The sequence below is a fragment of the Trachypithecus francoisi genome, unplaced genomic scaffold (genome assembly GCF_009764315.1).
Source record: "Trachypithecus francoisi isolate TF-2019V2 unplaced genomic scaffold, Tfra_2.0 Lachesis_group10, whole genome shotgun sequence".
Lineage (NCBI taxonomy): Eukaryota > Metazoa > Chordata > Mammalia > Primates > Cercopithecidae > Trachypithecus > Trachypithecus francoisi.
The window spans coordinates 7797425-7821573 of NW_022681455.1; the positions used below are offsets into that span (position 1 = coordinate 7797425).

General features: G+C 45.4%; 1 protein-coding gene across 1 annotated transcript in view; it reads left to right on the top strand.

Annotated features, from left to right (window-relative positions):
* BMP6 (bone morphogenetic protein 6) overlaps window positions 1–24149 on the top strand; it is a 160194-nt gene that overhangs the window by 128096 nt on the left and 7949 nt on the right. Inside the window, exons 3-4 of the mRNA XM_033216151.1 lie at window positions 12105–12253; window positions 12943–13140. Of these exons, the coding sequence (XP_033072042.1) occupies window positions 12105–12253; window positions 12943–13140 (347 nt within the window). The remainder of the gene's footprint in view (window positions 1–12104; window positions 12254–12942; window positions 13141–24149) is intronic.

Sequence of the window (24149 nt, forward strand, 5' to 3'; positions counted from 1 at the left end):
TGTAGACCTAGAAGTCAAAGAGCATCTCTTGAAAGCCAACCAGAAATTGTAACAGACACGTTCAATATCTGAGTAATGGTCCTGTTTGATCCGTGAATCGGCCACACTCATCTCTGCTAGTTTTGAAATTCCGTGTTCTGCTCTCTGTGTTTTGGCATTTGTGTTGCTTGGCAGTGATGATCCATCTTCTGTGTGTACGATAACTTTTCTTCTCCATGTTCTATCACGGTACAGTCTTTTGGGAGACATTTGAAGAATTACCAAATCTAAAATTTATGTTCCATTTAAGCTATATTCCAACTTACTCCTCTGTGTAGAAATAGGCAAGGATGTTTTTTGTCATTTGATTTTAGAGTTTGGTTTATATGTTCATCTTAACTTCAGAATCCTTAGGATTTGAAGAAATGCATCTTAAAATCAAGGAGGGAAATGCTGCTCTATAGTTGGTTTTCATGTTTTTAATACATTTTTATTGAAGTTAAAGCTACGTATAAAATTTACCATCTTTACCGTTTTTAAGTGTATAGTTCAGTGGTAATAAATTTATCTTCTTTTCTTCCCCCTTCATCCCTCCCTCCTCACTAAAACAGGTTTCCTCAGGCCAGCACAGAAGGTTGCTGCTAGAGTCTCCAGGAATAATCCCAGACTGAATTATTGCTTTAATTTTTGACAGAATTCACAAAATCTTACCTATTTTACAGATAGAATATAATTGTCCCAGGAGAGAAAAGAGTAAAAATACATTTTCCAGAATTTTGAGTTCGATACCTCACTCTGAACCATTCACAGAGATTGGGAACACAGGAATAAGCAGGGGAATGAAGATGAGTTCAGATGTGCACGTTTGAGTCATGGTGTGAGTACCTGAGATGATGTGGGATGTAGAAGTTTTGAGCTCAGCAGAATGAGCTAAACTACAGTAGGAGATTTTTGAGACCATAGGTAAGCCACTGAAGTAGATTACATAGACCAGATGTGTAAGAATAGAAAACCTAATTGACCCTGTACTATTTATTGAAAATACTATCTTTTTCTCATGTGCTTTAGTGGCACCTTTCTCATAAATTAGGTGACTGTGTATGTGTGAGTCCATTTTTTGGATCTTTATTCTGTTTCATGGGTTAATTTTTCTCTTCAATACTCCACTGTTTTAATTCCTTCAGTTTTATAATAAGGTTTGATATCTGATGTGTAACCTCAAAATTGTTCTTGAGACTTTCTTGGCTGTTAATGGCCCTTCACGTTCCCATATAAATTTTAAAATCAGTTTGTTTCCACAAAAAATAAAAACAAAAAACTTGCTGGGCTTCTGATTGGAAATGCATTAAATCTAGAGATCAGTTTGGGAAGGGTTTACATCTCACCAATAATGAGTGTTTCAATTCAAGAATGTGGTATTTACTCAGGCCTTCTTTAATAACTCTCAATAATATGGTTTTTGTATGTCTTAAACATTTTTATTAGATTAATTTTAGGTATTGAAGTTTCTGATGCTATTATAAATGGTATTATTAGTTTTTAAAAAAAATTCAGTGCCTAATTGGTTTTTGCTCACATATAGCATACCATTGGTTTTTGTTTGTATCCAGCAACCTTGCAAATTTACATGTTAATTCAAATAGTTTTTCTGCATGGCCTTTTGGAATTTCTGTGAATATAATTTAAATATTTTATTTTTTCCTTTTCAAATCTATTTTTTATTTCTCTTTTTCTTGTTTTATTGTGCTGGCTAGGATGTCCAGTACAATGTTGAAATTGTTCAGATTTCTGTCAGATTTTTTAATCTCAGGGCATTTCATCATTAAGAATGATGATTGCTCTAAATATTTTTGTAGATAACTCTTTAGTAGATAAAGGAAATTCTTCTCTTTCTAGTTTTCTAAGAGTTTTTTAAAATTAGGAATGGGGGTGGATTTATCAAATTTTTTTTTCTGAATTTTGGGACAATCATGATTTTTCTCCTTTATAATGTTATGTGTCTGCCATATTAAATGACTTTTAAATGTTAAACTAACCTCACATCCCTGGAGCAAGTTCAGCTTGTGATTTATCATTCTTTTTATATAAGGCTGGATTCAAAGACCATATCTGATAACTTTGCTCTCTGGATCACCTATGGGTCTATTTCCATTATCTGTTTTTTCCCTTAATTTTTCCTTATTTGGTTTTATTTCCGGGCAAGCCTGCTAATTTTCCATTTATGAAATTCTGGACATTATTTAGAAAAAAAGTTCTAGATACTGTTCTCTCCTTCCAGACTAGATTCAATGTTCTTCTGTAAGGCAGACAAAATATGGTCAAATCACCTTTTTCTTTTTGTTCCAGTTTAGGCCGTGTTTAAGGGTGTGTTAAGGTTTACCTGTTTCTGGTTGTCCCTTTCTCCTAGAGTTTATCCCTTTCAGCTAAAAGTCTAGAATGCTGGGCACAGTGGCTCACATCTATAAATTCAGCACTTTGAGAGGCCGAGGTGGGAGGATTGCCTGAGCCTAGGAGTTCAAGACTGGCCTGGGAAACCTAAGGAGACCCTGTCTCTACAAAAAAAAAAAAAAAAAAAAAAATTAGCCGGACATGGTGGCTCGTACCTTTAATCCCAGCTACGCAGGAAGCTAAGGTGGGAGGATTGCTTGAGCCTTGGAGGTCAAGGCTGCAGTGAGCTATGATTGCACCACTGCACTCCATCCTGGGCGGCAAAGCAAGAACTTGTCTCAAAACATTTTTTTTAATTTTAAAAATCTTTAAAAAAAAAAAAAAAAAAAAACATAAAAGTCTGGAATGTTTACAAGAGCCCGCCTTCCTTGGTGGACTCTGCACTCAATTTTTTAGCTCCTCAGCACTGTGAGACTGCCAAACCCTCTGCTTTGCTTTTGAGCCTCTAAACAGTTTCTTTCTGCTTGTTTTCTCAACTCCTCATCCCATATAAACACAGCTTAATATCTGGCAAATACCTCAGATGGAAATGTTGGAGTTCAAGGAGGCCAGGACTTGAAGAGCCAAAGTCCTAAAGGAAAGAGACTACATCGAAGTGAACCAAACTTCTGTGAGCTCACTTTTATGAGCCCATTTCCATGCAGCCCCCTTTTCTTCTGAGACTTTAGCTCTTCTCACACACTAGCTGCCTTGAATTTTGATTTTCTCCCCAGCCAGTGATATTGCGTAAAGCTCTAGGCCGCTACCACTTGCTGCTTGGTGTCTGTGCCTCATTCTAGAATTATCAAATGCCCTGAAAGGAAAAGGCAGCGGCAAACACAAGGCTCACCTTAATGCATTTCCTTTTTCCCTGAGGTCTTGAACCATGGAGCTTGGTTGCTCTAAGAGAACTTCAAACAAGTTTGTTTTTAAGTTAATTCAGTTTTTTTGGTGGGAATGTTCGTTTGATACATCATGACCAGAAGCTTAAGTCTTTGAGGTATAGTATGTTTTATCATTTTCATTTGGAAATCTTTTTAATGAATCCCAACAAATGTTGACATTTGATTCAGTAATGAAATGGCATAGACCTGGAAACAAGATCTGAACCCAGTAGTTGATCCAGTGCTAGGATGGTGGAGAGTAGTTTCTTTGGAAAAGCATTACCTATGGACTGATTGCTCTATAAAATCTGTTGGATTTTCAGTGTTGCCTGCTGAAATGAAGACAAAAGTTCACCCTTTTTAGATACCTGAGATGGGTTTCTTTTTTGAAGAGAAGGGCAAATTTGAGAAAGCCAAGATGGGAGAACACTATTATAGTTTGGGCAGAAGAAAACCAAAGCCTTTTATCCCTGTGCCCAGCCACACCTTTTTCTCTTTCTGTCTCTAGCTTTCACAGGTATGATCCTTAGGGACTCCTGAAATCTTACTGCTGACTTGATAATCTCTGGCTCCCTCTGTGTGGGCCTCAGGCAAGCAGCGAGCTTTTCAGTATTTGTTCCTTTGCCCCTGAAAAGGATAATACAAGTGACCCATGGTTCAGGTTATGTAACTGGTTAGTTTCATCTTCCTAGTCAAGGGCATATGCCTTATACCTAGAACGGTCTACTTGGAAAAAAAAAAAAAAAAGACAGCTCAAGGAGCTATCAGACCTTCTTGTTCCTCAGCCTATGTTCTGTTCTTTGTAAGGTACAGGGTAGAAGAGAATGTTATGGAGAGGAATTAAAGTTATAAAGAATCATATACACTCAATGCTAAAACATTTTATGCTGGTGGGGAGAGTCAGTGGGTTGTGGGCAGGAGATGCTGTTCTTTGGAAACTGCTTATCTACTTGGTAAACGTGAAGAGAAAAGAAAATGGGTTTTTATTTCGGAAACTATGACTTATATTTATCATTCATGCCCAGAAACAGATCGCTTTGGTTATGTACATCTCCATACTATGTTGTCCAGCTTTGTGGGAGGCAGGCCATGCCAGTGGTTAAGATTACTTTGTAATCCCATAAATAGGTACATCTACTATGTACCCATAAAAACTAAAAATAAGAAACGTTTGTAAAAGATTACTTTGTAAAACATCTTTTTTTAAAAAAATCAATAGCACTTTTACTGTTTCATTTCCCCACCTTAGACAGGAATGTGGAAATGTAGGGTTGGTGATGAGAACTAAAACATGTAAGATTTGCATGTCCCATGTTTAAAAGGTAGTGGGGGCTGGGCGCAGTGGCTCATGCCTGTGATCCGAGCACTTGGGGAGGCCGAGGCAAGCAGGTCATTTGAGGTCAGAGGCTTAAGACCAGCCTGACCAACATGGAGAACCCCCGTCTCTACTAAAATACACAACTTAGTCAGGTGTGGTATCATGCACCTGTAATCTCAGCTACTCAGGAGGCTGAGGCAGGAGAATCACTTGAACCCAGGAGGCGGAAGTTGCAGAGAGCCAAGATCACACCACTGCACTCCAGCCTGGGCGAAAGAGCAAGACCCCCTCTCAAAAATAAATAAATAAACTAAATAAAAACAACAGGTGGCAAACTCCACACTTGATCACTAGTGAAGGTTAGAGTATACCCCAGTGTATGGAAGCATTGTTGTGTTTATGTGGCCAAAGAGAACACACTGGGTAGCCATGAATTTGTATAAAGATACCATCCTCTTTCCCGCTCTTACCCTGCCTTGGGCACATAGAACCAAGACTTCTAATAACACTGATACTTTGGACTCGATCTTACCTGCAGTTCTGTTTATTAGCCTAATTCGACGACTCCCTGAGGGTTAAGCTAATCCATAAGACACACTGACTTGCGGAGCAGCCTACATTGGGTTTGCACTGTTTTAGGGAGAGGAGCAAGAAATCTTGAGAGCAGATAGCTTTCAACCCTAAGTTCACAAAACAGGCACAGGTGATACTGTTCATATTTCATGGAGAGGTAGTCTGGCTTTAGGTCCTTGGCTCACAAAGTGTGGTTCTTAGAACAGCAGCATCAGCATCACGTGGGAACCTGTTAGAAATGCAGATTCTGAGGCCCCTCCCCAAGCTTACTGAGTCAGAAGCCCCAGGGGGTAAGGGGCCGCAATCCGTGTGTTAAGCCCCCCAGGGGATTCTGATGCAGGCCACACTTGAGAACTACTGGTAAAAGAGCACGTACAACACGTGAGCCAAACTGCCTGGGTTCAAATTCCAGCTCTGCACTTGCTGGCTGTGTGACCACGTACAAGCCGCTTAATCTTGCTCTCTTTTTTTTTTTTTTTTTTTTTTTTTTGAGATGAGTTGTGCTCTGTCACTCAGGCTGGAGTGCAGTGGCACAATCTCAGCTCACTGCACCCTGCAGCTCCCAGGCTCAAGAGATCCTCCCACCTCAGCCGATGCCCAGCTAATTTTTTTATTTTTTGTAGAGACAGGGTTTTGCCATGTTGCCCAGGCTGGCCTCGAACCCCTGGGCTCAAGTGATCTGCCTGCCTCAGCCTCCCAAAGTGCTGGGATTACAGTCGTGAGCCACCATGCCCTGCCCACTTAATCTCTTTGTGCCTCAGTTTCTTCATCTATAAACCTGTAATAGCGTTAATAGTATTTACTTCTTAAGATTGTTGTGGGCTGGGCGCGGTGGCTCAAGCCTGTAATCCCAGCACTTTGGGAGGCCGAGGCGGGCGGATCATGAGGTCAGGAGATCGAGACCATCCTGGCTAACATGGTGAAACCCCGTCTCTACTAAAAAATACAAAAAACTAGCTGGGCGAGGTGGCGGGTGCCTCTAGTCCCAGCTGCTTGGGAGGCTGAGGCAGGAGAATGGAAAAAAGATTGTTGTGAGGCATTAATATATGTAAGAGCACTTAGAACAGTCACATAGTAAACACCATGTTAAGGTTTGCTGTGTTAATATTCTGACAGCAATGTGATTTATATTGGTTTGTTAAAGATGAAATAGCCGCTACAGAATCAAGGTGCATTTGATATTTGAAACATCTCTTCATATCATGCTAACCATTGAGTGAAAATTGAATAATATCAAAGACTGTAAAAAAATGCAAGAGTAACCAAATAATAATAACGTTCATTCATCTTCATTACTCAAATGTGTATGTGTACATGTATGCAGCAGCTTGCTCCTGTTTGTAGTACTCTATTTTCAAACACATGATGCCTTTTCTATCTTTCTAATGGTAAAAGTTTAAACATAATCTATACTGTACCTTATGTAAGGAAAAAGGAAAAAGCATGAGCTTGACTCTTTAATTTTCTAAAATGCAAATGGATTTTTTTTACTTTCATTCTATTTGAAAATTGAATTTTTCTTATTGCAGAAAGTCAGTTCCTCTGTGTCTGAAAGTTGTTTTGCATTTTAATTTAACATCAAGTCCAGATGTACAAATGCAAAGGAATGTGTTACGAAGCAATAAAGAACAAGACCACAGAGTCACCTTATTGAGTATTTTGTAAATCTCATTTTGAATATATAAATGCCACTTTATCAAAAGCATTTTTCTTTTTTTTTTTTTTTTTTTTTTTTGTTTTTTTTTTTTTTTTTTTGAGACGGAGTCTCTCTCTGCCGCCCAGGCTGGAGTGCAGTGGCCAGATCTCAGCTCACTGCAAGCTCCACCTCCCGGGTTCACGCCATTCTCCTGCCTCAGCCTCCCGAGTAGCTAGGACTACAGGCGCCCGCCACCTCGCCCGGCTAATTTTTTGTGTGTTTTTTAGTAGAGACGGGGTTTCACCGTGTTAGCCAGGATGGTCTCCATCTCCTGACCTCGTGATCCGCCCGTCTCGGCCTCCCAAAGTGCTGGGATTACAGGTCAAAAGCATTTTTCTAGCAAAATGGTTAGTAGTAAACAGTGTTGTACTTTGACCCGGGCATTATGACCTGATGGGTGTGTGGTTTGTCAGGAAAGGGTCAAAGCCTCTCCACCAGGAGTTCAGGCACCTCCTGCCCTTCTCCAAGGGCAAAGAAGAGAAAGGCCTGCTGTATTTTGGCAATGGTGCTCTCGGTCTGTTGACCCAGTGGTGTATCGCTGACGTGGGCATGCGCCTTGGAGGCTGTGTGATGGGAGGGATACGCAGGGATAAATCTTGCCCACAAACACCCATTCTACAAGTCTTTGTGAGTGGCTTTCTGATTCATTAACTCTAATGCCAGGGTGAATTTTTGAAAATTTCCAGAAATCTCTTATTAGCTGTATTAATTTGTTAAGAACCTCATTTGCCCAGGATGACCACAGTATGAGGAATATCATGCCCTAAGGTTGGAATAACATTGAGAAGAATAACACTGTTACATCCTCGAAAAATCAGAAGCGTATTCATCATGCAAATATAGGGTCTGAGTTAGTCGAGAACAAAAGAGTTAATAACTGCATTCAAAATTATCTTCCCTTGTTTCAAGATTTTCTTTCATGGTTTGCCAACTTGAGAGTGTGCCACCTCACTAGGAAGGTCCAAATAATGTAGGCATGGTGATGATTTTGGCCAGTCTGTAGGATTCTTTATCAGTGACACACATTTTAGGTGAGAACATCTCTTCTCAATTCTGCTGAAGTGAGATTTAGAAGGGAAAGCTTGTTTTTCACGTGGCAGACTCACATGCATCTTCTTCGAGGCTACACTTTTACAGTCCGCAGACTAGGAAGGCCATGTATCCCTGAGGCAATGTTAGTAGATGCGGGTTAGACCAGAACTGTTTTAGTGATTTGCCATCCATAGCATCTCTTCAATATCTGAGTTGTTGGAAGCTTTGAGGGTGAGCCCATGAAGTTATGTCTTAAAGCTTCATTCTTTTTTCAAGTTCCTCTCCCTGGTGGTGTGAGCACGTGAGTGATGTTCTCATGCTGGACACGGCATTCTGCTTGGAAGGGGCAGGGCAAGGTTGAGAGGGTCACTGAGGCTCCACCACAATGCCACCATCTGCAACCGACACCAGCCATCTCGGGCACCTTCCTGCACGCACCTCTCATACCTACCTGACCCTGAAGGGGGAGGCCCACTGGTGATCAATCTGTCTGTCTATCTATCTATCTATCTGTCTGTCTGTCTATCTGTCTGTCTGTCTGTCTGTCTAGACAGGGTCTCACTCTGTCGCCCAGGCTGGAGTGCAGAGGTGCGATCATGGCTCACTGCAGCCTCCACTTCCCCGGACTCAGGTGACCCTCTCGCCTCAGCTTCCCAAGTAGTTGAGACTACAGGAGTGCACTACCATGCCTGGCAAATTTTTGTATTTTTTTGTAGAGGCAGGGTTTTGCCATGTTGCCCAGGCTGGCCTCAAATTCCTGGCCTCCAGCAGTCCTCCCGCCTCAACCTCCCAAAGTTGTAGTATTATAGGCATGAGCCACCACACCTAGCCTTCCCAACTGGTGATTTTTAACCTGTGCCTGTCCTGTGTGTCTTATTGTATTTTCTGTATCCAGCTGACTTTAGCATTTGTATGTGGTAGATTTTGGTCCCTTACTTTATTCTGAGCCCTTGGACAGTACTTTCAGCCTCTGCCCTGTCTGCTTCATGATTCTACCTTTTAGATATGTGACGGCTAAGGGCCTGGGCTCTGATGAAATTCCATTTGCCCCACTTAACAGCCATGTGACCTTGAGAGCTTCTCTGGGGCTCAGCTGTACAAGAGACATCATAGGTCCTGCCTTGTCTGGCTGTCTTGAGGAATAAAGGCTGTTGACACAGTCAGTACTCCCTGTTCCTCTATCCCACTTGGCCCAGTTATCTTAAGTCCATGCTCTGCCTCACTCCCCTTCCAAAGGCCCCGAGCATTCTAGACCTAAACATTGAAGTCCAAGCCTTCCTCGCTGCCACAGGACCCCAGGGAGTTTTTGTCTTTCAAGGCTCAGCCACTGTGACTGCACTTGTTGACCTCACAGGCCTCTTAAGCAGTGAGAACAGGCAGTGTTCTCATTGTACGGTTAGAAAAAGTGTGCCACAGAACAACGCAAATTCATGGGGCTCCAAAGTGACTCGGTAGCAGAGTCGGGATGGAAACTGGTCTCCCCACATCCAAGAATCCGCACTGACTGCAATTGCTTTGTGTCATGATGGGTCATCCTAATCTTCTGCCTTTGCCCCAAGTTTAACTTTTGATTCATGTTCTCCCTCTTTAATTCATTCCTTCTCTTTCTGCCCTTCTCTGTTTTCCTCCTCCTCCTTGGATGATGTGCATCTGTCGCATTCCCCACTTTCTCTTGGACAAGGCTGCCATTTTCTTTATCACAAACCCTGATCTTTAAAAATAAAAGCTCATTCTGCCAGCTGTGCTACCCTCACACTTTGAACTGTATTTCTCTGTATCCTTATTGTAAGTCTTTACAATGTAGGTGCCTAATCTAGTTGTCAGACGTAATTCGGCATGCACTCATGGGCCCTGCCTTGAAGGCAGCCTTACTCCCGAGATTCCTACTGGGTCTTGATGCTGGAGAGTGCCAGCCACATTCTGCCCATGACACCTGTGTGTGCTGTGCTTCCTCTGGGGCCGGGGCTACTTTCCCACAGTGCTGTCTGTACTGTCTGTGTTATTGCTGGATAAGGGTCTTCTGTGACCTTCCAGAACAGAATTGATGTCCTCTTACATCTGAACTTCAAAGCCTTGGCCTTCCAATCTCTGCTTGCTGTTTTCCATGGACACCCGCCCCCCCATCTCCCTGCTAACAGTTGTTACCTCAGTGATGGGGGGTAATTTGTCAACAGGGGGTGTGACGCATCCACATAGCAGAGAGCTTTCAACCGGGCAGGCCAGAATGTGGCCTCCCGCAGACTCTGTTAAGCAGCTGAGTAAACGACTTTTAGCTGTGCCTACTGTTTATACTTGGAAAAGACGACAGTAGAGTTCCCTTCTCTAAGTGGCCATGGAGGCAGGAGAAACTGTTTGCTCCTCCTCTGAGAAATCTAACCATTTGAACTTGATGTTTCAGTGGCCTCATAAGTATCTGATGGATTAGAGATGAAGTTCATTCATTCATCACAGGCTGTCTTTGGTAATCATCTCAGCGAGACAGTATGTTATTATGGAAAGCTTTTTGAATCCAAAACGAAGTCCTGTTTTTTCACTTACTAGCTTGAGATCTTGACCACATGATGGTAGCCTCATGGCTGAGTCTCAGGTTCCCCAGCTGCAAGGTGGAGACAGTGATACTCTGCCTAGCTTTTAGGATTGGTGTAAGGACCAAGCAAAGAGAAGTAGATGAAAGCACTTTGTAACTTACGTAAATGTATGCTCATCTTAAACTTAGTATTTAATTTTAGTCATTTTTCTATCTCTGTAAGATATTGCAGCAAAATATTTCCAATACCAGGAGCTTTGAGTCTTTCCATGGCCAAAATATAGCCCTCCCTGTCATGGGAGTCCCAGGCCATCTCATTCTAGTGGCCGTGGGATGGATACACAGATTCAGGTTGTCCCTAAAACACACAAAGATGACCGTCCGTGGCCGGGCGCAGTGGCTCAAGCCTGTAATCCCAGCACTTTGGGAGGCCGAGACGGGCGGATCACGAGGTCAGGAGATCGAGACCATCCTGGCTAACACGGTGAAACCCCGTCTCTACTAAAAAATACAAAACCTAGCCGGGCGTGGTGGCGGGCGCCTGTAGTCCCAGCTACTCGGGAGGCTGAGGCAGGAGAATGGCGTGAACCCGGGAGGCGGAGCTTGCAGTGAGCTGAGATCCGGCACTGTACTCCAGCCTGGGTGACAGGGAGACTCCGTCTCAAAAAAAAAAAAAAAAAAAAAAAAAGATGACCGTCCGTGGCACTGACCTATCAAAAAAAGTGGGTGAACAGAAGGAGACCCTCACACCATCATCCCACAGCCCCTAGATTATGTTAGTTTAAAACTGTGAAAAATGTCATAGTCTTCCCTGAGGAGCCTGATGGAAGGAATGGATTCTATGACTTTGCCTCAAAGAATCCCAGCCGTAGCTCACAGCGGTGCTGGGATGAACTTTAAAATCACTCAGCATCCACCCCCGGCTACACCGTCCATATGGGGAAGGACTGGATACTCACTGCAGACCATACGAGGCCTTAATTAAAATAGTAGATGATTACTTAGGCATGTGATGTGGCTTCTTGTTTCTCCTTATTTCACAGGAACAAACATGAAGATTTTCAGTCCCAATTTCAAAAAAAGAAAAAATGAGCAAAGCCCAATTTGTAAATGCTCATATGGATCCTGATTTTTATCTTTTCTTAATCCTGTTTCTTGCTGTCTCCTACTTTCCCTGCTTTTAGAGCTTATTAGCCATAAAGTAAGCTAGTCACTAATATAGTATCATACATTTTTAAAATACAATGGAAGTAGGAAAATTTAAATGCCACTGCACTGTAGCCTAGGTGACAAAGGGAGACCCAGTCTCAAAAAATAAATAGTTTTTTAAAAAATCATTTATTTGTAATTTATCCTAATTCTCAAAAAGATCTGTCATAAGCAGCACTAGCAAGATTTTTGGTAAAGTTGAGAGGGTCTGCCCGTGTCCAGGTGAAAGCTGATTTCTAGGAAGTACCTTATCAGGTGTACCTGTCTCTCCTAATTGTGTCATGCCTGTGTCCTGGGTGGTACCACACCTTTCAGAGCCACGGCAGGTCCCTGTGCTTGTGCCTCACCAGTGGATGTGATCTGACTCGGGCATTTTTTATCCTGACGCTGAGACGGGACAGAGTGGGAAGGAGCTTCGGGCAGTGCGCTATTCACCGGGCCATTTTTTCTTTCTTTCAGAGACTCTGACCTTTTTTTGTTGGACACCCGCGTAGTGTGGGCCTCAGAAGAAGGCTGGCTGGAATTTGACATCACGGCCACTAGCAATCTGTGGGTTGTGACCCCGCAGCATAACATGGGGCTTCAGCTGAGCGTGGTGACGCGGGATGGTAAGTTGTTATCCGCAAGCCCCCAACATCCAGCAGGTCATCAGGTTCACGCATTTTCCTTACAGCAGCTGTGATAGAACCACGGGCTACAGTCAAGTCCTCAGCTTCAGGATGGCCTCATTTACTGATCCTCCATGACTTGCATTGAGAACCGAAACCTTTCCCGGAGGCCTCCTAGACAGGAATTGAAAACAGGCTTGAGCCACTTGGAGACAGGAGAGTGGTAATGTTTCCAAGAGGATGGCGATGGGAGGACAGCTTTCCTAGGCAGAGGCAGGTTGCGGGGAACGCAGCGAGTAAGAGAGAGGCAGGCGCATCTGTTTAAATCCTGACGGATGAACAGGTTTGCAGTACCCGCTCCTCCTGCAGCATCAGAGCCAGCAGCCTGAGGTCCCCACTGCTGATCTGTCCAGCAAGGAGGGCAGATTCATAATCTAGCAGAAACAGGAGAGCCCAGGAGTTCACGCCACTCCTTCGTGTGATTCTGAAACTTTGAAAGGAGTGCTTTGATTCTGCCAAAAGGTGCCATCCCATGGGTGCCAGCCAAGGTTTGGGGATACATGATTTCTTCTTCACACTCATTCTTAATTATTAGCACTTGGGAAACTAGGAAGTATCCGTTAACTGTTGTAGCTACAGGAATAAGTTTCTGTGGAATAAAGAGATGCATGCTTTGATTTGCCTTAAAGGAGTCCACATCCACCCCCGAGCCGCAGGCCTGGTGGGCAGAGACGGCCCTTACGACAAGCAGCCCTTCATGGTGGCTTTCTTCAAAGTGAGTGAGGTCCACGTACGCACCACCAGGTCAGCCTCTGGCCGGCGCCGACAACAGAGTCGTAATCGCTCTACCCAGTCCCAGGACGTGGCGCGGGTCTCCAGTGCTTCAGGTGGGTTTGTGGGGAGCCTGTATTTCCAGAAAGCCTTCTTGGCCTCAGAACAAAAGTTGTGTCCACAGTTTCAGATGCTGAGCAGCTTCTGCACAGCAAATCCAAAGGCAGGTAGGCGTCATATGCATGATGGTACCTTGTACAGTCACAGAACATCTACGTTTGTTGTGAGGGCCCTCAGTGTGGATGGAACACTTGTTACCTGAAGACCCAGGCTGCAGGCCTCATGACTGCCTGTTGATCCAGACAAGCATCTTTCTGTTTGGTTACATTTCTCCAACTCTTTTTAAAATTCCTATCAAAACCCTGGGAACACCTAGTTTCTTTTTTCTGGTTGCGTTATGCTGGGGGGTTATGATGTACAAGCAAACTTGGTACACTTGTGTAATATGAACTTGTATGTGTCAGTGCTCTTGGCTAGAAGGGAAGGAAGGTCAACTCAGCGCCCTAGGATGGATTTCATTGGCTCATTTAATGAAGAGGTTCAGGGGTTCTTTTTTTTTTTTTTTGAGATGGATTCTCGCCCTGTCACCCAGACTGGAGTGCAGTGGCATGATCACAGCTCACTGCAAGCTCCGCCTCCCGGGTTCACACCATTCTCCTGCCTCACCCTCTCGAGTAGCTGGGACTACAGGCGCCTGCCACCATGCCTGGCTAATTTTTTGTGTTTTTAATAGAGACGGAGTTTCACCATGTTGAACAGGATGGTCTCGATCTCCTGACCTCGTGATCCACCCGTCTAAGCCTTCCAAAGTGCTGGGATTACAGGCGTGAGCCACCGTGCCTGGCCAGGGGTTCTGTCTTTAGGCATGGCTGGATCCATGGGCTCAGATGATATCAGGAATCGCTCTCTTTTTCTGTTTTTCTATTTTTCTTTGTGGGTGGAATTCTTAGTAAAACTATCTCTATATGGCGGCCAGGAAGGCAACCAGTGGTTCCAAGATTTTGTTACCCTTGGCAACCTCAACCTCAGAGCCCTTCTTCAGTAGAAATCCGGGGCACAATCCAGTTGGCTTGGCTGGGGTTGCGTCCCTTACCCTGAAGCACACTGCTGGGTGGGGAGTGCTCTGATTGGCCAGACCTGAACTGTGTGCTCATCCTGGAGCTAAGGAATAAGGTGAGTTCTGCTCAGAGCAGACACATTCGAAGGACGAGAGAGAGAAACCAGCTCTACTGCCTGAGGGTCAGCTGAGTGGCCCTTCAGAAATGTTCTCCCTGGCTGGGTGCAGTGGCTCATGCCTATAATCCTTGCACTTTGGGAGGCTGAGGCAGGCAGATCACTTGAGGTTGGGAGTTCAAGACCAGCCTGGCCAACATGAGGAAACCCATCTCTACTAAAGAAATTAGCTGGGCGTGGTGGCATGTACCTGTAATCCCAGCTACTCAGGAGGCTGAAGCAGGAGAATCACTTGAACCCAGGAGGCGGAGGTTGCAGTGAGCCAAGATCTTGCCACTGCACTCCAGCCTGAGCGACAGAGCGAGACTCCATCGCAAAAAAAAAAAAAAAAAAAAGTTCTCCTCAATGCGTTTTTAGGAAGTGGCATGGAAATCCACCCATGGAAGCCCAGAAGGGAGAGTGGATGTTCCCTCCCCACAACCAGTCCCATAGCTAGTGAGGATCGAACGGAAACCTGACACTTCTGAGTCTAGTGCAGGTGCTGGCAGGTTCTGAGTTCTGGGGTCCTTTGGCTGTTTAAATAGCTTGAGAATCAACCATAAAGGTGAAGATTGGCAGTGGGATTTGCAGTCAGAGAACTTGTTTCCCTTGTTGCTACCCTGTGATTTTGGACACATTTGACCTGTTTCAGCTTCCGTTTACTCACCTGTAAGATGGGGGTGATGAATGCCTTGCAGATTTGCTGGAATTAAATGAAAAGCATCAAAATCTGGCTCATAATAGCACTCAAAGATTATTTCTATGCCATTGTAGGAAGGAGGTTCTCAGGGTATATGTTGGGATCCCTGGAAAATAAGTAAAACAATCTGAAGGATGCATTAATTCTTCCAGGTAATTGTACAGAAATGTCATTTTGGTGGCCAAAGTTAATGCAGCTTCCCAAAGTACTGATTTCTTCTTTGGGAAGCAGTGTCTCCATCTTGGGTTCTGACTTCAATAAACTGTCTCTTTCACCAGTAACTTGGATGTGGAGCTTGAGGATCCACCACCCAGTGTGATGTGACATTTTGCTTCTTGTCATCCTGGTGTTTCTTGGAAGCATCGCTCACAGCACGGGTGTTCTGTATTCACCACTAGAAACAGTCAGGGTTGGGGTTTTTGAAAAAAAGAAGAAATACTTGCTTTCCTTTATTCACTTCAGAGGCAGCCTGCTGAATAGAGTTAATAATCTCCGTGTTTTCCTTCGGGCTATGATGATGAAGTCTGCCAATGGTAGGCTTCAATTTATTAATGAACTGTGGTCAATTTGGTACTGGGACCTCAGACATAGAGGCAGCTCTTGAAATGTTGATTGCTTTTTAAAATCAAAATTTCACTTGATTTTATTCAGCATCCCCCCACCCAATGCACACACGAATGTTTTTAAATTGAGGAAAGAGGTTGTGTCTGATTTTGATTTTAGCAATATCAACCAATTATTATTTTCCAAGTCCCTTTCAACTTTTTTTTTTTCAATTTGATGAGTTTAAATTAAATATGGATATTGAAGTTGATCTAATTGGTAATAGGTGCAAGTGTCTCTGTTTTTCCCTTGGTCTCCCCGACTGCCCACCTCCCAAGCCAGTACTTCCAAATTTGTTTTGTCCCTTTCAACAATACAAAGGCAAAAGGGTTCATACCAAGTCTTTCTGGTCTCACCTATTGAAAGGCTCCCAAGAAAGAATGACGCCGAAGGATGCTCCCTCCTTCTCATTCTCTTCGAAGATCCTCTAAGTGATCTGGGAAATTGCTCGTGTCTGGCCCACCGAAGCGCTTCTTTATGTTTTTGGCTCTTTCCTCCTTATTTATTCTTCCATTAATGGGAGTAGACATGCTGAGGAAGAGATTCATCTGCCAGAAAAGATTTCCAGAGAGATGGCCTGCTACCTGGAGAGATGGGCTGTCTGGTTTTCCTCTCCCTCGGAGTCTCTGTGAGGCCAGATGTTGCTGGGCCTTCCTGAACCAGGGAGAGATGTTACAGTAACAGAAAAGTGGTGTACTCTGGCGTGACTGCAGGCAGACTTGCTGCTTGTCAATCTTTTGGAAGGTGGAAGGAAAAGATGTCTTTGTCTCTGCTGCCCTCTTCTTCCATGGCATGCTCCCAGGGAACTGATAGTTCTCCTCCAAAACAACTACCACCAGAAGCAGCCCACCAGGGATCATCCTACATCTGGGTAAAGAAGTTAGCATTCATTCATCAAATTGCCTGTCATCAGGGTGAAACGTGGCAAGGAAATAAGAGGCTATTTTTGGAATTGAGCTGTCTATGCCTGAGACAGCAAGACTAGTGCACAACAGGGGAGAGTCCAGGAGCCCCACCACCCACCAAAATCTACTCGAATATTTGTACTTGGCTTTCAAGCTGGACTTTCCAAACATGTGCACTGGATAGTGGTTTGGATCGACGTCTCCCTGGATGGCTTTCACTCGCCCTTGCTTCTCTGCAGCTGGCTGCTCTAAATGAAGGCTGGATGTTGGCTCTGTTACACTTCTCCGGGGGCTTGGATAGCCTCTGCATGGTATCATTTATTGTTTTTACACATGTTTGACTAGTCCTGGTCCTAGCGGTCCTTGCCTCATTGGGGATTTTAACCAATCTACCAATTCCTTTTCAGCCTCCATTTCTTACCAGCCTGCTGCTCTTATAACACCTGTCCTCAGGTTCTGTAGCTCCAGTTTGGTGGTCTCCTTCTACTTGCTATCATTCACCCTCTTTTATGGGAGTTCGCAGGTGGAGTTCACTATTTTATCTTCTGGGGGACTGTGATACCACTTGGCCAATCCATGACAAGGTCCATGAACAAATGGCCTTGAAGTTCCGCTGGGTGATTCTAAATTTTCATTTGGCTAATTTTCCAGGATCTTTCCAAGACCTCTCTTGAGACGGTATAGCTAATGCAATTTCAAGTCAGCCAGTGAGTCTAAAGTCTGCTCTGCTGCTGCTGTGATGCAGAATTGGTCTTTGTTTTGATAGATGACAGTTTGGAAACATCTGCACTTGAATGATTCCTGTGAAATTGGAGTAGTCGCTTTTAGTCTTGATGTTTATGTTGTCACTACCAGCTCTGCCAACCGTCTATGACTCAGCAGCCTCTTGAGACCCTGTCTGTCCTTTAGAATGAGTCTGCCATTGCACTAATGCCACCTGTTAGCATTTCTTTTTTGTTTGTTTTTGAGACAGAGTTTCACTCTTATTGGCCAAGCTGGAGTACAATGGTGCCATCTCAGCTCACTGCAACCTCCTCCTCCCGGGTTCCAGCGATTCTCCTGCCTTAGCCTCCCAAGTAGCTGGGATCACAGGTGTGCACCACCACTCCTGGCTAATTTTGTATTTTTAGTAGAGACGGAGTTTCACCATGTTGGCCAGGCTGTCTCGAACTCCTGACCTCAAGTGATCCACTTGCCTCATCCTCCCAAACTGTTGGGATTACACGTATGAGCCACTGTGCCCGGCCAGCATTTCTTAGAGTAAGTTCTCCTTCCCTCCTTTTCCCATCCACCCCAACATGTATCTTTAAGGACCTTGGGGGAAAATGTGGCTCTAGTACATTCAGAGATTCTGCTGACCGTCTTCTTGATCGTTTACATCTTCTGTCCTTTAAGCTTCCCGGTTAGAACCATTCAGTAGGCTTTCAGCATAAAGTAACCAGGATTCATCTCTTGCAAAACAACTGTTTGAGTAGTTTATTATAACTGTGCAATCTTTTGCTGTACATTTCAAGGAAGATCCAGCCCAGAGTGGTAGTCTCATTGTTACAGTGTCCTCGCTCTTTCACTATTGGCTTCCATGGGTTGGGGATAGCCAGAGCTGACTGGGTTGGTCCATCACGGACATTCAAAGCTTGGGAGGAATAGACGTGGCTCAGGACTGTAAACTAGCAGTTTATCATTCTCCAGGAAAGTTGGAAATTATAATTTGTCATTGTGATCTTAAAGTTTTAGGGCCTGCAGCTTGGCTTGCAGATGTCTTGGTTAAGTAGGGCTTGGTTCAGGGCTTCCTATATGAAATCAAACCTTACTTCGCCATAGACATGGAGGACAGGCATGGCAAATCGTGATCTAAAAGTTAGAATCACCAAAAAAAAAAAAAAAAAAAGAATCAGCTTCACTTCTATCATGCTCAACTCTCGTTCAAGGATAATGGCTATCAAAGAGTGAAAGAGACTGGAAAGTTCCCTTCTACCTCTTCCCAAGGTTCACTCCTTGCAAATGTGCAAATGGCAACAATTCTGAAAGGCAATAAGAAGAGGCTTATGCGGGTACCGTGAGATGCGTAAGTCGTTCCCAATCATTGCCAACCCTGGGAGGGCACTGGGGCCAGGAGACTCAGTCTAGGAAGTGGCAGAGAGTATAGAAGGTGCTTAGAGCACAGAGGGTGTTAGAACTAGGTCTTCAAAGGAAACCTTTGTCTTTTTGTAGGACAGTTCCATATTCTTTTAGAATCAAGACAAAGGCTGAAAAGAGACCAGAGTCCCGCCCAGATTAAATGGGGCCTTATGAAATCCTAAAATCTCCTGGAGCAAAACCAAAAATTAGGGCCTCGCTCTTGCTTCTCAATGTTGACCATCCAAGTTATAAACAAAATCTAGACTCTGAAAATCAAACTGTCCACCCCCACCCCAACCCCATCAACTGTTAGGAGATTATTGACACCAGAAATCAAAACCCCAGTGTGGTCCCGGGTCTCCCATAGTGTCGGTGACACAAGGAGCTGGCACCTGCCACGCATTCCTCAATGGCTGTATTGATTCTGCTGGGAAAGTGGGAGCCAGAGGCTTGCTTTGGATAAGATCGGCCCAGAGATATGGAAAGAGCAGCCAGGCCCATGAAGACAGAGGTGCTGCTTTAACAGCCTCTATGTGGCCCCTACCCTTGTCATTCTAGGAGAGAAGGGAAATTAAAGTAGTGAATTATTCCCTCTAAAAAATAAGTTTCCTTTGGGAAGAGTCTGCAGCCTGAGCTCAGGAAAGCTGGGAAATACATGTGGAGCATGCCGCTTTGTTCAGCCCCCTGCCGTGCTGGTATTTTCTTGGCTGTGTGACCTGCTGAGTGGGGACACCCGGCTGAGCTGGCAGGGCCTGTGGGGTCAGCCCAGGGCAACCCGAGTGGCCCCTCTGCAGAAGCCCTGGTGAGGAGACGGCTCCCTGCCCACCTCTCCCCCTCTCCCTCCTTCTCACCTGCTTTCTGTGGTGTCCCTGACATTCTCTCTCTTCTGCCTTCGTTTCCCTTCTCCCTGTCTTGCCCTTTGTTTCTCTCTCCTCCTCTACTGAAGTTGCAAAGCACAGCAGGCAGGGTCACTGGGACCCAGGCTGGTTCTGGCTGCCGTGACTCAGGCACACCCACCCTGGGAGCCCACAGGCTTGCTGCAGCGCCCTCGTCCCGTCATGCTCAGCAGCAGCTGCATGGTGGCCCCGCAGTGCAACCTCCTTGCACAGTGCCTGCCTGAGAGTCAGGATAGTGACTGCGCCCTTGCCTTCTCTGGGTCTCATACCTGTGGGACTCTCCTGGCCTCCATTGCCAGGGAAGACTGCCTGTCACTGGCCCATCATGGCATATAGAGATTGAGCTTCAGAGCTAAACAAACAGTGGGCTTCTTTGCACTTCGCTGTGTGCGTGGCTCTTCAGGAGGGCCAGATAAAAAGGATGCTGGATGGAAGTAACCCAGATGTTATCCTTAGTGTGGGGTATGACCCCTGCATTGGGGGTATAGGCAATGTGTACAGTCCATGTGCTGCTGCCTGGGGACATGGCTTCTGTGCGGAAGTCCCAGCCCAGCTAGCCACCTTCTGTTGGGGCCAAGGGTGTCCTGTCCTCACTGCGCTGGATGAGAGAGCTGCTCTGCAGTTTTCAGTTTGCCTTGGGACGATTAGGATGCCCTGCCCCATCACTGTCACATGGGCCCAGACAGCCTTCCTGTTTGTTTTCTCCTGTAGAATGTCTCCTCAGTCACCACAGGGGAGCCAAGGACTTAAGGTTGGGGAGCAGAGGCTGTCAGCAAGGAAGCTGATTGTCAGGGCCAAGGCCCAGCAACTGAGATGAGAACTCCCCACCAGAACTGAGCGGACTGTAGGAGCTCAGCAGAGCCTGTGGGGAACGTGCACCTGCAACAGGAGGAACAGGGGCAGGAAGATGCTAGAGGACAGAGAAAGGGGATCAGCCAGAGGCGTGTGTGCTGGGAGCTGCAGCACATACCCCTGATGGCCCCCAGGAAGGGAGCTATGCCCCTCCACCACCACTCTCAGAACAGGACTCTCAGATGTGAAAGCTCAGTTGTGTCTCAAGGACAAGGAGACTCCATCACTGTGTCCTCCCTCCCATCCATCCGCTGGACTCCAGAAAAATGCACCTCCCTATGGCTCCTTTCAAGTTGGCCCCCAACCCCTCCCAGGTGTACTGGCCCCCAGGTAACCTGGAGGAATGACAGATAATGAAAGACGCACTGGGGCTTGGGAGAGGGATGTCAGAGCCATGGCCGGACCGGATGCTTTATTCCAAGATGCATTCTGGATTGGAACACCCCAGTCTCTTATGGTAGAAAACGGCAGGTACTTCCACACGGTCCCGCCATTGGGAATGGATGGGACACTTAACGCCTATTTCTCTACCACTGATTTCATTGTGCAGAAGGCCTGAATGACACGCAAGCCTCCCTTGGCAAAGTATTGGAAAAATGAAGGCTTCATAAAGGACATGCTTTGGGCACCACAGCTGGGACCTCTCTGCCCAACTCTGTTCTCCTTCTGAGGCGGATGGTGCCTGTCTCTGCCACCTTCTTTTCCACTACAGATCATGGAGATTCTTGCTGAAGCACTTTCCTTAGGGGAAACAGGCATGTCTGTCTTGGATCATTTAAAAAAAAAAAAAAAAACAGGTCTCGCTCTGTTGCCAGGCTGGAGTGCAGTGGCACGATCTCAGCTCAGTGCAACCTCTGCCTCCCAGGTTCAAGCGATTCTCCTGCCTCAGCCTCCCGAGTAGCTGGGACTACAGGCACGTGCCACCATGACCATCTAATTTTTTGTATTTTTAGTAGAAACAGGGTTTCATCATGTTGGTCAGGCTGGTCTCAAACTCCTGACCTCAAATGATCCACCTGCCTCGGCCTCCCAAAGTGCTGGGATTACAGGCATGAGCCACCGCACCCGGCCTGTCTTGGCTCTTTAGAGTTCATCTCCATCCCCGAAGGGAGTTTTAGAAGCTTCCTGTATGATGGGCCCCACTTACCTGTCCCACACTGTGAGATGAAACCCATTTAAATCTCATGTCCAAAGCCATTTTTTTCCTACAAATAGTTTGTGTGTGTGTGTGTGTGTGTGTGTGTGTGTATGTGTGTTGAGGGGTTATAAAGGAATGCAGAATGTTTTATCATGGTTTTTGCTTCAGTGGCTTTAGGACAAATTAAAAGTCAACTCTGGTGCTAGAAAAAAAAAACAAACGTCCGCCTAAAACCCGTGTTCAAATATCTGTAATGTTCATTTGGAGAAGAGAGGAAGGATTTGGGCTTTTTAATACTAAGTGTACCTGAAGGTTTCCCTATGGAAGCAGTTTATTAAAAGGGACAGAAACCTGTGCTGCTAAAGGCAATTAGCATCTGATATATTCAAAGCTCAAAAGTCTTTGGCAAGGGGAATGTTTCTCCCTGTGTAAGAGCAGGCCTGGGAGTTCCCTTCTGCTTATGGAAGGAATTCGTCCTGGGGGGCTTTTATGATTGTTGGATTTTGTCATCTGTGTCACCTGATCACTCAACAGTTTTTTGCCCAAACCCACCTATGGCTGGGCCCTGCTTGTCCAAGTTGCCCTGGATAAGCACCTGGGGCCTTGTCTTGAGGATGGAAGATCGCCTCTGGGCAGCTGGAGCCCCTGCCCTCAAGGGGGACCAGATTTCATTGTGCATTCAACTTTGAAAAAGCCAGATCCCTTGCCAATGTCTCTCAGAACCAATACTGGGCCTTGATTGCAGCTGTGTCTGGGGCTGCTGGAGAGCCTTGGTGTCCCAAGACAGACTTTGTGTCTCAACAGGGCAATGGCACTACCTGTGTGTGAGCCTGTTGTCTAGAGGGCAGCAGTTCCAGTTCTGGTGTCACAGGTGCACGTGGACAGCCAGAGGCCTGATCTCAGTGACTTTGACTCATGGGTCTGGGATTGGGCTGAGACCTCTGCACTTTAGAGAAGCTCCCTGATGATCCCCAGTATTTGGCATAGGCCACCCACAAGTCACACACTGAGAGCTCCTGTCCCGGCAGCGGGGGAGGCTCCTCTGTCTTGGGTCTGCTTCTCTGATTTTTGGTGTGTTGCCTCTGTCTAGCTCTCTCACTTTCTTTCTCTGCCCTGCCCTTGACTGGTGAACCCATTGGGGCAAAGCTGTGTTACCTCCCTTTGTCCCACTGGAGTGACCATGTTCCTGTTGAATTGTCACCACATACATTTCCCCTCTTCAGCCCATTCATCCAAACCAATACCAAGGGCAGTGGGAGTGAGGGGGAAGTTTTTTCTGTAATCTGTCAATCTGTTAAAAGAAAAAAAAAAGCGTGTCAGTGTCATTCCATGCAGAACCCAGGGTACCGACCCTGAGTTGCAGACACAAGTCTTCCGAGGAGCGTCAACCTTCACAAATATTTATACGTTCTTTGCCAGCACTTACCATGGAATTATGAGGAAATTTAAGCATGGCCCGAGAGTATCTGTAGGAAGAAAAACAGGAGAGTTGAATTCCTCCCTTTCCTCTCTCTGGCCCTGATCCTTACTTAACAACAAAAATGCCAGTGTCTGGCTCTAAAAGAAATAGCTGTTCTTACAGAGAAGGTTCTCTTTGTTGAGCGTTGAAGAGAGTCAGATCAACAGCAGGTTCACAGAAACCCAGAACTGCTGGTGAAGTTAGAAGCAAAGCCCTTTGACTGTGTCATCTTGGTTCCATCCAGCAGAAAAAGAAACTGGAAGTCCAGACATAAAGTGGTGGTCTCTGCCTGTGTTCTGCCAGCAATTCTTCAACACCGATTAAGTGTCCTACAATTCAATCCAATTTTGTTTTGTTTTTGTTTTTGTTTTTTTGAGACAGGGTCTTGCTCTCTCACCCAGGCTGGAGTATGATGGCATAATCAGGGCTCATTGCAGCTTCAACCTCCAGGGCTCAAACAGTCCTCCCATCTTAGCCTCCCAAATAGCCAGGACCACAGGCACACACCACCATGCCCAGCTAATTTTATATTTTGTAGAGACAGGGTCTATATTGCCCAGGCTGATCTCAAACTCCTGGGTTCAAACGATCTTCCCGCCTTAGCCTCCAATAGTGCTGGGATTACAGGAATGAGCCACCACATCTGGCCTCAGTTCACTTCTGATGAGAGCCACCTGGAGTTAGTTTAACCACAGACCCAAGTTAAAGGGCTAGGTCCCCAAGGAGACTCTTTTCATTTCAGACACCAGGCACAAGTGAGGTCCACAGGGCAGCCATGCTTCTGTCTGTCTTGCCTACAAATTTGGGAGTTCACATGACTGCCCTTCACATTTGATAATTTGCTGGAACAATTCACAGAACTCAAGAAAGTACTATACTTACAATCATAGTTTTATTATAAGGGGTATGACTCAGGACCAGCCAAATGAAGAGACTCTTAGGCAAGGTCAAGGGGATAGGCATGGGTAGGTGGAGTTTCCACACCCTTTTGGGTACACTGTCCTCTTGAAATATCAGTATGTTCACCAACCTAGAAGCTCCACTGAGCCTCACTGTCTAGAGTTTTTATATGAGGTTTAGTTGCTCTGCACAACTGAATCATTGGCCACATGATTGAACTCCATCTCCAGCCCCCCAGAGGCCAGGCTAAGCCAAAGTTCCAACCCCCTAATCCTGTGCTTG